Source organism: Pleurodeles waltl, chromosome 7 (assembly GCF_031143425.1).
Source record: "Pleurodeles waltl isolate 20211129_DDA chromosome 7, aPleWal1.hap1.20221129, whole genome shotgun sequence".
In the NCBI taxonomy this organism is placed as follows: domain Eukaryota; kingdom Metazoa; phylum Chordata; class Amphibia; order Caudata; family Salamandridae; genus Pleurodeles; species Pleurodeles waltl.
This window is the reverse complement of record NC_090446.1, coordinates 1,460,627,087-1,460,641,266: the sequence shown is the minus strand read 5'-3', so window position 1 is coordinate 1,460,641,266 and position 14,180 is coordinate 1,460,627,087. Positions and strand designations below refer to the sequence as shown.

The 14,180-nt window shown below is 45.7% G+C and overlaps 1 protein-coding gene across 1 annotated transcript in view; it reads right to left on the bottom strand.

Moving 5' to 3' along the window:
- The window catches only part of LIN37 (lin-37 DREAM MuvB core complex component), a 69,283-nt gene that overhangs the window by 34,195 nt on the left and 20,908 nt on the right, over positions 1 to 14,180 (bottom strand). The window contains exons 5-6 of the mRNA XM_069201134.1: positions 10,477 to 10,506; positions 8,854 to 8,939 (exon numbers count right to left, since the gene is read on the bottom strand). Of these exons, the coding sequence (XP_069057235.1) occupies positions 8,854 to 8,939; positions 10,477 to 10,506 (116 nt within the window). The remainder of the gene's footprint in view (positions 1 to 8,853; positions 8,940 to 10,476; positions 10,507 to 14,180) is intronic.

The window sequence follows — 14,180 nt, the reverse complement described above, 5'->3', positions numbered from 1 at the left end:
ACAGTGTGATGTTCATGATTAAAGTCAAGGAAAACTAGATAAATGCCATCTGAATTGTTTTAGTGGGACTTCAGCTAACAACACTCAGGTCTGAACATTCATAAAAATGCAGCCATGTTTGCGCATAAAGACAAATACACCAATCCAACCAGCAGGTCTCGAGAAATCTACTTGCCCACCTGCTATGGTGAGTCAGATTTTATCAGGGTGAGATATTTTTAGGGTCTACTGCCTTGGTCTGGCAAGAGAGCTCGAGTTGGCAAAGAACATGAGTTCTGTTCATTCAGAAAATTAATGAGCAATAACGATGCCTTTAAATCTTGTTTTTATCTTATCACATTTGCTCTGCGTGCAAAGACAGAAGGCCACTGTCAGGTTATGTCTTACAAATTACTGCCTATTTTGTCTTAAAGATTGGCATCTGACAATTGTGCTGGTCACACAAATATAAATAGCTTGTAAATGAACTGTACAAATATTTCAAAATATATTTCGGTACTTAGGCACGCAATTTTTTGTAATTTTGAAGTGATATGGAAATAACATGTTACTTACCTTCGGTTATGTCTTATCTGGTAGAGACTCTATATCGCTGCAGATTCCTTACCCTAGAATATTCCACAGGAGTCCGACAGGGTCTGGAAAATTTCGAGCAGCACTTCTGAGTGCAGGTAGGTAGCACCTATTGGCTCCGCATCGGCGTCTTCCATGCCGAAAGTGAGTGTGCGGTGGCTATACAGGCACCATCCCAGCATGCTGATCTCAGTTTGTGACTACTTTCTTCATTAGGAGCATGGGGCCACACTGAAGAATTGCGACCAATGTGCCAAAAGTGAGGTCCTCAAGGACCTCTAGAGATGGAAATGACAGTTCACAGAGCGAGGAGGATGGGAAGGTCACTAAGAAATCCATGGCTAGATAGACTCCCTACAGGATAAGGTGTTACCAAAGATAAGTAACTTTTTCATCTGATAGACTTCTAACCTTGGATTTGTTACCTTAGAACAGATACCTAAACAATCACTGGAGGAAGGTCTGTAAAATGCTTAGACTAAGAAGTCTTGAGGGACCGAACAGGCGAAATGCCCATCACATTTAGGCAGGAGTGCTTGGCTGCTAGAATAACACCACACACTTCAAAAGGCAGATCAAATACTCTCGGCTACCACCACTCAATGTCCATGCATGTAGGTGGGGGGTTAGCAGGTTCGGATGCAGAACCCTGCCTTGTTGCTGCGACATGAGGTCCAAAGAGGGGGAAGCCTGATTGGAAGACCAATACTCCTGCTCAGGTGTTTGGGATACCATACTCTCTGTGCCAAATCTGGAGCCACTAAGATGAGGCTGGTTGTCTCGTCATGATCTTATTGCAAACCCGGGCAGGAGGGGTATTGGTGCATGAATTTTAAGCTCCACTTGTTCCGAAATGCATCTACGAGCCGCAGAAGTGCGTACACTGCGCGTTCTCAGCTGTGGTGAATAGATCTAAACAAGGTCCTCCCCATTGTTAAAGAGGTCTTGGACCACCTCCGGATGAAGAATCCATTCGTGATCCATGAGAAATTGACGGAATCTGTTAGTTCTCCCTGGCATTTACTCATCCCACCAGATGCTGCACATTCAGGAAAATGTCCTGATGTTCCAGCCACGTCAAGAGGTGCACAGTCTCCTGGCACAGAGCCCAGGACCCCACACACCCGGTTTGTTAAGAAACACATGGTGGTGATGTTATCCGTGAACACCTGAACCAGCCTTCCCTTAATGGATGGAAGGAAGGCTTTCAATGGCAAACGGATCGCTCTCAACTTCAACAGGTTGATGTGGAGTCGAGACTCTGCCAGGGACCACACTCCTCTGATCTCCACCTCTCCCAGATGACTGTACCAACCCAGAAAAGACATGTCTGCCACCACTGTGAGATCTGGGTGAGAAATGGAGGAGTCTGCTGATGACCCAACTGCAGTTCCTTAGCCACCACTGAAGTTCTTTTGCAGTTCCCTCTGACCAAGCTGGAGACTTCAGGTCCCACTACAGCGCCCGCATATGCCAACGGGCATGCTTTACCAGCAGAACGCATGAGGCCCAGCAGCCTCAGAATCATTCTCACGGAGATGCAGCAAAGAGGCTGAAACATCTGCACTGTGAGCTGAATATCCTGGACTTGCCTCTTCAGAGGATAAGTTCAGAATTACACTGTGTCCAGAATGGCTCCAATGAAGGGGAGTGTACTACTTCTGACGATGGCACTCTCTCAATAGTTCCTTTGGCCAAAAAAGCCGGCCCTTCCTGTCGCAAGAGTAATAGGTGGTTCTCCGTCAGCCAATCTGGGGCTGGTACCAAGGGCTGCGGGTTTCCTTGAACGGAAGGACATAACCCAGAAGAGCAACCTAAAGCATCAACTTGTCTGATGTTCCAGCTTGCCATATGGGCAGTGGTGTCTGATTGGGCCGCCAACTGGTTGCCTATGATGTTGCGAACACATATTAAAGGGATTTTGAGTCTGCCATGGGAAGGGGGTCGGGCTGGCTTTCTGGGCAGACCTCTGGACTTGGGATCCACTAGGTCTGTGGGAGCTGTATTCAACGTCATGAAGAGCCTCAGAAGCGTGCTGCTATGGTGGCTGGGAGTGAAAGGAGGCAGTTGAAAGTCCCTACATGGAAGATATGGAAGGCAGAATGCGGCTGTAGTGGGACCACTAATGGTCTCAATGATCTAGCAATGGCTCAGCTATCTTTACAGCGCTCAAGTGCCAATTAGAAATATCACCTTCCAAAAGAGGAACTGAAGTGGGCAGGTATGGAGGGGCTCAAGTAGAGGACCCATGAATTGTGTGTGTACAATGTTGAGATTCCATGAGGGTGCCGGTGGGACCTGAGGAGGAATGATCCTTTTGAGACCCTCCATGAAAGCATTCATGACCAGTATCCTGACGAGAGAGAAGTGTTGTCCATTCTGAGGGTAGACAGCTAGATATAATCGTAAGGAGGTAAAGGCTAGACCAGAAACCTGCAAGTGAAGTAATGGACAGTGTCTTATACTATGGCGTTCAATGGGCCCATTTCTTTTAAATGACAGAAGCAGATAAAACTCTTCTACTTGGCTGCATAGCAGGCACGGATGGTAGGTCTGCGGGCTTCCTTGAGAATGCTCAAGCATTCAGGTGGAAGATTAATGGATAGACCTGGGATCTGGGGGCCTGACTTCTCTATGGTTCTGCTTAAGAAGTTCCAGCTTGTTGAGGAGTCTCTTGTGCGGAACCAGTGACAGTTTGAGTAGAGTCATGAACCAGGACTAACGGGCCCAAGTTGCCACCAGGGTGAGGGACATCTGTCAAAGCCTCCGAACCACAAATGGAAGAAAGGGAGAGAAGGAAAAGTGTAGGTAAATATACCTGACCAGTTCATCCATAGTGCATTGCCACTTAACTGTGGGTGTGAGAACCTGGAGGTGAAGTTTGGGCATTTAGAGTTTTCTACTGTGGCGAACGGTTCCATCTGTGGTAAACAAAATTTTTGTCCATCCCAGGAAGGTTCTCCACTAACAAAAGAGTTTTGTGGGAGAGCGACAAACACCAAGTGCGCTGGGATAGCCAAGACAGCTGTGGAGAGGATGCCCCCCTTGTTTCTGAAGATAATATATGGCTGTCATATTGTCCGTTTGGAAGAACAACCTTGCCTATTAGATAAGGTGGGAAAGCCTTTAACACTAGGTGAAAGGCTAGAAGTTCCAGGTAGTTGATATTGCGGCCCTGGTACTTAGCCTCCCATTGACTCTGTACAGTCAGATCCTGTAAGTGTGCGCAACACGCTGTAAGAGAGGCACCCGATGTAACTATCCTCTTTGGAACTGGGTCGAGGAAAAGCCGCCGCTGCAACTGGTTGTTGGTGTTCCACCACTGCAGAGAGCAATGAGTGTGGCGCCCAAGCAACATTAGATAAACATTTGTGCTGCTGACACATGGGAAGCCTAGGTACTATGGCAATGCAGTAGACCATCATGTCCAGGAGGCTCATGACTGTTGAGTTGTTGATATGGTTGAAACAAGGGAATCAGTGCCTGAAAGAACTAGATCTTGGCAGGATTTGGATAGGCTATGCCTACCTCAGAGTTGAGAATAGCCCCTAGGTAGGGCTGGATCTGTTGAGGGTAAAGATGGGATGTTGTGGCGTTGATGGTAAACACTAAGCAATGAAACAGGTCTTTTGTAAACTGTGTGTGTTTGGGACACTGCTGGGGAGCAGCAATTTTGATAAGCCAATCATTCAGATATGGGAAAACATGGACATTCTGTCTGTGCATGTGTGCAGCCACCACTGCAAGGTACTTGGTGAACACCCAAGACGCAGTAGTGACCCTAAAGGGGAGCACTTTGATCTGGGAATGCCTTCCGGTGACCACAAATCTGGGATACCGGCAATGAGCCCGATGTATTTGTATGTGAAAATTGGCATCCTTTAGATGGAGTGTGGCCATAAAGTCACCTTTTGGAGAAGCGGAATAACCTCCTGAAGGGTCACCATGTGAAAATGCTCTGACAGTGTGTATATTCATTTAGGAGTCTGAGGTCCAGAATGAGCCTGAGGGGCTCGTCTTTTTTGGGTATGAGGAGGAACAGTGAGTGCACTCCTGTACCTTGCTGATGGCAGGAAACAGGTTCTATAGCACCTTTAAAGAGGAGGGAGTTTGACCCCCTCCATGAGCAGTGTTTAATGTTCCGGTGAGGGTCTGTGTTTGTGAGGTGGAATGGTGGGAGGCGTGGAAGTGAGCTCCAGACAATAACCACGGGTCTGAGGTGAGTGTTTGTGAAAGCCTTGAAGACGCCCCCTGACAGGCGTGGTTGGTGGGGAAGAAAAGGCAAGTCAGGGTTTGGTAGAGGGTGCTTTTGTGGAGCTACCCTTGCCCCCTATAGGACCCTCTAAAATAACCCCTAGGAGAGGAGTGCTGGCCCTGGAGGTTTCAGGGGAGGTGGTCTTTGAGCCTCCATGGTAAGGGGTGTGGCAAAAGGAGCTGATGGGAGCAGGTGTTTGCAGGGACCCCATTGATGGGGGTCTCTATTCTTTTTAATGTTTTCTAAATCTTTGCCCACTTGTGGACCAAAGAGGTGCTCACTATCAAAGGGCATGTTTAGCAGGTTCCGCTGAGCTTAAAGGCAGAGATACACAGACATTCATGTCTGCATAGCAAGGGGTGTTGGTTGCTTCTAGAGCACAGCGAGTAGAGGTGTTGAATATTAGCTTTTCCTCAGTAACTATCTCCTGACTCAGTTTTCTAAGCGCTTCAGGGAGGTACTAGAGGAGCTCCTCCATTTCGTCACAGTGGGCATGATCGTATCTTCCAAGAAGGCTGGCAGAATTAGCTATGCACCAGTGGGTGGCTGATTGCTTCCCTGCTGCATCTATAGGTTTGCTTTGTTGGGTTTTTTGGTGGCGGGGCATCCCCGCTGAACTGTGAGTTGGCTCACTAACGGGCACTGGTGATTATCAGAGTTGGGCGGGAGCTGACCGCAAATATGGATGGGGTCAGAAGGAGAAGTTTTATATTTTTTTAACCACCTATGGTGTTATAACCTAGCTTGGAAAGGGCCTTTAAAAATGTCAGGGGTGTGACGTAACGTGCCCTTGAGCATGGGGAGGTACTGAGTGGAGGACAGGGTTTTGAAGAAGTCCTCCTCTATGGGATCTGTGTGGATTTCCAGATTATGAAAGGAGGTGGCCCTACCAATGAGTTACTGAAAGAAAGTGGAATCATCCGGAGGTGAGGGGAGGGCAGGGTAAAGGTCTTGGTCTGGTCCTCTAGTGGGCCTACATCGTAGAAGTCCCATGGGTTGCCCTTGTGAATGCGTGTCAAATGTGTCATCAACTCCCCCAACCCAGACCCAGCCACCCTCCCACACCCACCTGTGTCAGACAGTGGGGACCCCTGAGGTGTGATGTCAAAGGGGCCCCCTAAAGAAGTAGGCAGAGAGAGCAAAGGCTAAGAAACAGGGTAAAGTGATGGTGGTGCATGGGGTAAAAGGCTGGTAGCCTTATCTGCTTTTGTACATTGTTATCCATGACTCCGAATGTCCAAGGTCTCCTAAAAGGACAGCTGATGTTTTAATGGTGGACTAGCAGGGCCCGAAAGGCCGGTAAGGATACGGCCCAGGTGGGAGTAGATAACCAGGTGTTTCTGCGTTGAGGCAAGCTGCTCATGCAGCTTATGGATAATCAGCTCCACTGCACCTGTGCTGGACTTGCTGGTCAATGTCGAAGGGTGCCTTCGGTTATTGGGCCAAGGTTCCAGTTGGTGCTGAGGTGGATGTGATCAGTGCCGGTGTCAGGGTGCATGCCACTGAAGCGGTCAGTTTTGCAGGCTTCTTCTCTGCCAAGCTGGGAAAGGCATCCAAAGGTTTGTCAATGCCCTAAGGCAGTGGCGGTCCGAAAGCCTGGTTCTGGTGCTACAGGGTGACTGAGTGTCCTTTGGCTGAAGGTTGCTCTTCGTGATTGAGGTATCGAGGGGATGCCGTATTCATGGACTGCTGAGCTGATGGAATTTCCTCGATTTCCAGGATGGAGCCAGAACTTTCTTCAGGGGAGAAAGCCTCTTCAGCCGCAGCCCACGGTTGTGAGTGTTGTTAACGTTTGACGTCCTCGAGATCAAAGAGGTCTGGGGTGTCATCCCCGTCCCTACACAATCTCGAGTTAATGTGGGCAACAGTCGCAAAGACTCTTTTTGGAGCAGAAGGAGCAGTAAACATCACAGGCGGCCTTGTTTCTGTTCCAGCGACAAACACAAAGTGCAGAATTTATGGAGATTGGTCCGAGGATATTTCATGTGATAGCGAGGAACATATTGAAATGGCATCCGTTCCATCACCATCAAGGCATGGTGGAGAGATGTGATGTAGAGACAGGTGTAGGCCCAGACTCCGCTTGAGTGAAGTAATGAGATGTAGACCCGAGACGGAAAGTAAGGGAGATGCGAACAAAGTACAATCCCAATGGAAGGAAGAAACAGTGTGACCCGAAAAAAGCACAGCAACAGTTTCAACCTGGAACACACGGCTCAACCCAATGGCGGGAAAAAAAAAAAACAATGGAGTCGATGAGCATGCGCATTATCGCCAGGAGGAGGAGTCAGAGTACCTTGTGACTCGAAAGACTTCTTTGAAGAAAAACAAATTGCACACATCCGGCCCAACACTCAATAGCAGAAGTGTGCACAGCATATGTATCTACTTCCACACATGCATCGAACATTAGAATTCTATCATAGTCAACATTTCTGACACTCTCAAAAATATAGCACTAACTTATGAAAAACAAAAAAAGTATATTTTTAAAGCATTATCTAAATAACCACATTCCACTTCGTCATACTCAGTGCATGAGTTTCTCAACCACTAATTACAATCTCAATTAATAATGAATGCATTTTATATACTGAACAATATGGTGCACACAAAATCAACATGTTGGACAATGTTATCAAACTTCATCAAAAATATATATTACCCATACATTACATCACCTTTAACAAAATTGTCCTCTAATACACAATGTTTTACACAAGTTTTTATTCCTACATCAACTAACATCTTTCACAACATTAACAACTGAAACACTGAACATCATAATAATATGTTTCTAATATTTGAGCATTGTCACGATCTGATTCACTTGCAGCGACAGCAATTACATCGTACCAAGCACTAAAATGTCAACAAAAGTGGTAGCGTGTATGAGGAGGCTGGCAAACATCTCCTGACCACAGGCAGAAACTGTCAACACAAAAAAAACAATCAAAAAAACAAACATGTTTTACTTAGTGATCAAATTCCAGTCTGCAGAATCTAAACTTTGCAAAATTGTGAATAGGTATTCTTTTCCCTGCAATTCTGAAAAGAAAAAAAAAATAATCACAGTGCAACCAAGTATGGCAAAGACCAATCCACAGGGCCGGTCCTCTCCCAGAGCTGCAGTGCATGACTACAGCCCTTTACAAATAGTTCACTAGTAGGGCCTCAGCCCAGAGCATACTGTGCACTGTTGAGGGGTGTGTACAGGGGGTCCAGCAGCATAGAGGATGGGGGCTACGCTATGAAAGGCCAAATCCACACACATCGGCTACCAAGTGCAGTGGGCACTGGATGCTTTGGTAGTTGGGTCTGATGTGCAGGAACCAAGGCTGCAAGATTGGATTCCCATGAGGTTGAGCACAAGTCCAGTGGCCAACCCCAACCACAGGTGGCCAAAAGTGGTTTGGTGAAACATTTGGATGCAGGACCTTATTGCGGGTCAGGGTTACAAAACAAAACGGATACACCCCCAGAAATTGACTGGCTATGCTTAGATGAACACACTATAATTCACATTTCTGCCATGCAAACCATAATTCACACCTCAAATGCAATGAACATCTCAATAGTTCAATATTATGTTGATCTCCCACGTCGTACACGAAATATGGCCCTACAATGCCTCAGAATTAGTGTTTCCAGAATTTACATTCTGCTACACTAAGGACACCAAGTACTGTAACTGCATGTTCTGTATGGTGATCCCACAAGATATCCACCACAAATACAACAACCTGGTGTGCAAGTTCGATGTTCTGATGCCCTTGTCTTGTTAATGTGTCAGGGCACCATATTCTGACCTCATGATGCACATTTTTTGTGCATCACAGTTTCTAATCCCACCCTGTACAATAGCATGGTGGTATACAGGAAGAACCTACCCTTTGTCCCCCTTTCTCTTTAAAATAGCAATGCATCAAGAGTGTTGATCACACTCTTTGATTCTGCTCACCTTACCAGAATGTGTGATGACCCATCCCCCTTACACCCTCCAGGTCACTGGTGCCTACACTTACTTGATTTCTGTGGACCTACATCTGTCATGCCATCTTCCATCTCTTTCCTCTTCTTGCGCCGGTGGTGAGGAAACCTGGAGGAAGGCCTGTATGGACAGAAAAGAGAGGCATGACTATGCTCACCTGAGTTAGTACTCGTTCAGTGTGCTGGAACAAGTGCAAGCTCGCCTTGCATCTCTCCGACAGCTGAGTTCATGACAATGTTACAAAGGGCAGACCTCCCAAGAAAATGGGCATGAGAGTTACACAGGTGATTTAATTTAGGAGGCAGTGCACTGAGTAATGGGTGTAGATTTAGTCTTACTACCAAAATTAATTTATGATTTCACAATCTTCTGTGCCTTAGAAATAGAAGCAGGTGTTGAGAATAGGCCCCAATTCTTACACAAACACAAGTAAGTGAGTTATGAAATAATGATAGGAACTTAAAATGGTAACGTGTTTAAAACAGTACCAGCATGATAACCAGATTTTTCTACCATAAATCTAACTGCTGTTTATCCAGGTTTGCAACATTTTTGTGCTGCAATGCATGGTGTATCTATTTTGTAATTTCTAGCATTGTGAGTGAAATAATTTCTGCTCAAAAGATGTGCCAAGAGATTGGGAGCTTTTCAGACAAGATATGCTACGGGGGCCAGTGTCTGTCTCATGGCCCTGAGGGATCAGCCAAATTCAACACATAGTATTTGAATAATAATATTCACAGCATTGTGACTTGATCAACAAACAGCATATTCAGCACTGAGGACATAAATCTAAAGCTGGAAGCAGCAACAGGTTCCTCCCGAACAGTGGTTGTTCAAGAGCATCAGCACGCCCTCAATGGACGAAGGACAACAGGACAAGTCTTGCTCAGCCCAGAGAAGTATCATGGATCAATTAAAGGTATCGGAAGTCAAAGGTGCCCAGGAGAAAGGTGCACTGTTCTGTAGTTGCCTTTAGACATTTATACTGTTAACTAATTTTCATCTCAGGAAATCAGTAAATGCCCCAAGGATTCTAAAAATAGTCGACAGACTATCCAGAGAGTTGTGCAAAAGGAGGATTTTGTACTTTGAAACCTGAAGTGTGCAAGTGACGTGCTGTCCACGGGGAGGTTCTGGTGGATGAAAAATGAGCAGAAGAACAGCAGGGGTGGTTCACATGCTGCCCAAAGATCTATACTTAGATGAGATGTTTTCTTACATGGGCATGTTACAGATAGAAAGGAGTCACTGTAGGAGTGTTTCGGACAGTTCTCTAAGGGATGTGACAGTTACCTGGGCTGGTGGGTGTTACATGGTGACCCTGGAGATGTACCATTGGGTGAGTAAGCAGCTAACACTGTGAAGGAATGAGTTACAAGCGCCCACAGAAAGTGTATTGGTGAATCCGAAACGGACTGTGGCTTTACGGAAGTGTGCCAAATGGTGCTACAGAGTTGAGCCAGAGATGCCTGATGGGATGTAGCTGCTAGTGGTCGACTAGTCGTCGAAGGGAGCCACACGTGCTGTCCACAGTTGGGAGATACAGTATATTCTCCCAAAGTGCCTCACTTGAGTTGTAGCTGCACTAGGGATGCATTCAACGTACTGAAAATCCAGGAAGCACTCACAGGGACTCACCAACAGCTCCACTTACCGCTTTCCTGCAGCCGTGGGGGACGACTCTCTATAAGAGAAAAGACAGGATCAGAAACTTTAACTTACATCCCACCAAGACCTCTCTTTGTATTTAGGGGGTCACTGAACTCACTGTCTCAATAGACCAAAGATATAAACTCTAGCTAAATGATGCACTGATGCAAGGTGGGGCTGACTGACATCATTTATTTATGGATTTGCAATTTTGGTTTGGTAAAAGCAATGCAGTGACAGACAGAAAAAAGAACATCAGAACGTTCACTCTAAATGGGAGGGCGGTCCGATGTCCTTACTCTGATGGCCCCTACGCTGCTGAGACATCCGTATATGTTTTCCAGCGGCAGAGGCAGCAGAGGGGAAGGTGGAGGGAGCTGCAGCAGGTCTCAACAATGAGGCAAAATCAGAACTAGGAGGAGGATCTCCAGGTAGTAATTCAGGATAAAGTTCCCATATGTTATTTGTCTAAACACATGATCTGAATCAGAAAAATCTGTTGTAAATAAATGCCTCTCATTTGTTCTACCCATACTACAAGATCCTGTAGACACCAAGACTGAAATCCTACAATTGCAAAATCAGGCTAAAATTATTCCTTGCAGAACACCAAGTCTCGATAGAAAGCAATACGACTGGCCTTAAAAACAAATCTAATTTCATCCCAGGCTTCATTGATATGCCTCTTCAGGTGATCACCTTTGAAGAAACCACTTTACAGGAAATACTTTTTACATAAAATAATTTCCACTATTGCAATAACCTGATTCCCATTGAATTGCAGTATCTGAGATATCAACCTCAAAGCTCATCTATCATTACCAAACCTGTGATAATGAACGATGTACCATTTGACAGAGAAATAATGAGGCAACTTAGCAATGCCTTTCTCTTTATTGCAGTATCAATACCACTCCCACACCTAGAATCAAACATATAAATAAAAATCACAGAACAGGAATGTGACAATAGTTTCATCAGTGGTAACAATATGGTAATCTGCCTATTGTCTGCATATGAAATCACAGTAAACCGTAGGATCAAATAATGTTGGAAAGTGGCTACATGTAAATATTAAACAGCGTGAGGCTTAGGGAAGACCCCCACAGTTCACTTTATATGTTTTGACATTAAAGGACCCTCGCTTACTTGGAAGCTCCTTTTGGTCACATACGAAGTTAGCCATTTAAGGGCCAACCCTACAATGCCAACTGCGTTCAATCTTTCGATTAGGACTGGATGTGAGACAGTATCAAAGTCCGGGCTTAAGTCCAATAGTATAAATGCTGCCAAACCTCCTTGGTCCATCATCCGTTTGGTGTCCTCAGTGGCCCAATGAAGGGCAGTCTCAGTGCGGTATCCCTGGTGAAAACCAGTTTGTGTTGATGCAGCAAGTCGGTAGTTTCCAGGAATTTCGAGACTGTTCCACTAAGAATTTTCTCAAGAGTTTTCCCTATCCCCGGGAGCAAGGAGATGGAGCTATAATTCTCCAGTTTGTCGTGGTCTAAAGAGGTTGATTTTTTTAAGTAGGGGACGAATTACTGCATGCTTCCACTCGTCCGGCACCTGCCCCAGTTATAATGAGGCGTTGTACTAGATCATTAGGGCTGAGATTACATCATCCCAGCCTTGTAGCAGAATGTTCATTTGCGCGGGGTCCGGTGGCAATCCTGATTTTATTAACCTTATTGTGTCTGCAATATCTGTTCACTACCAGAAAAAATGGGAGAACAACCGTAGGATTACTAACTGACTCACAAAGATCAGTTTCTGCCAGTGAGTCTGCTGTCTCTGCCAAGGAATCGCAGATCTGTTTAACTCTATCCAGGGAGAATTTAGCCATCTGCTTGCAATGTTCCTTGTAGGAAAGGGTGCTTTTTCCCATTACATTGGGTTTCAAAAACAAGCTTACAATTGCATACCTCCCTTTGACTGTGCATGTGGCTTGTTTGATTTCGGACGCAAAAACACACAATTTAGCCCTCCGAATAGCATAATGGTACTTTTTGACTACTTTCTTGTAGAGTCTTTTTACATATGTCTCCATTTCCTCTCCATCTGTTTACATTCCTTCTTTAGTTCTCTTAATTCAGGCGAGAATCACCCCACCCTAGCTTTATCGCTTCTCAGTTTCCCTGGTTAAAGAGGGACCAGGGTCTTTACTGAATCCTCTATCCAATCCCTACAGGTCGAACAATCTACGGAGATATCACCTTCACATGTTGGGGAATGCTTACTGAGAACTTGCTGCCACCTTAGGGTATCCAGATTCACCCACTGCTTCTAAGTTTGGTCAAAAACTCTGTCAGGAATAGGGGCTGCAGTCTTTGGAATAAACTGTATCAACAAATGGTCGGACCATTGTTGAAGGCGGAGCGACTCTTAGGGACGTAATGTTTGAAAATATGGGGTCCAATAGATGTCCCTTACAGTGAGTGAGATGATTCACTAAATGTCAAAGCTGTAAAGCCATTAGTTCTTGCGTCAGGACTGTAGCCTGGGTACTTGCACCATCATCAAAATGGATGTTTAGATCCCCTAGCAGCGTGAAATTGGACGTATTTATGCTATATGAAGCTATAATAATTTCAGGTAACTCTTGTATGAAAGTTGCTGTGGGCCCGCGAGGACGATGTACTAGCATATGAAAAGGTAAATGAGTACATTAGCTTTAGTGAAAAAACTGACTTTCACACTCCGCCAGGGGAACTTGGAGGATTTGCAGTGGATGTGCTCTTTGAAGACTATAGCTATCCTCCTCACCCCCTTTCTTTCCTGTCCAATCGTATCTGGCAACCGCATAGCCACACGGCAAGGCTAGCGTGATGTCTGACCAACTATCTTCCCTCAGCCTGGTTTCAGTTACGAAAAGCATGTCCGAGTTATGATTTTCCAATAATGTGACAATCTCCTATTTGTGTTTTGGGAGTGATCTGCAATTTGCAATGAGCATGAGGCATTTCTGTCTCTGTTGTTTGACAATGGGCCCCTGGTCATTCACTACGTTCGTAGTCTCATGGGATAAATTATAAGGACAAAATTTAAACATGAAACTACAGTGAGGGCACTTACTTACAGAAGACTCAATGTCTAGGGAGTACACAAGCTGCACCTGGTTCCGGTCTCAGACTACTGAGCTCCTGAACTGTGTAAGTCTTCAAGTCTACCCTATATGGACTGCAGACGGGCGCAGATGGGCTTGCCTTTGGTGCATCGGCGGTGCATCGGCATATCAGCGGTGCATCGGCGCCCCGGCGTTCATTAACTAGCTGTGCGCATCTCGGAAACGGAGCAACAACAACTAGTACACAGACCAAAATGGCGGTCGCTAGTGGCATTAAGCTCGGGCGAGGCACTGAACACGGCCTGCCCTGCAAAGGCACCACAAAAACTAAATAAGGAACTCTCTTTAGCAGTGTACTCTTGGGATCCCGCTATCCTCTCAGAAAAGACAGTTCACAAGATAAAAAATAAATAGCCAATTTAAAAGTCTTCTCAAGGATGCTTATAAAATCAACATAAAGATACTGTGAATGCCTGTGCTTAGTATCACGTTTGCGTCCCAGTGTTCCTTAAATAGCTGGGCCGGGCGCATCTTGTGAATAGAGCAACAACAACTAGTACACTGACCAAAATGGCGGTCGCTAGTGAGGCAAAGCTCAGGCGAGGCACTGAACACAGCCTGCCCTGCAAATGCACCACAAAAAC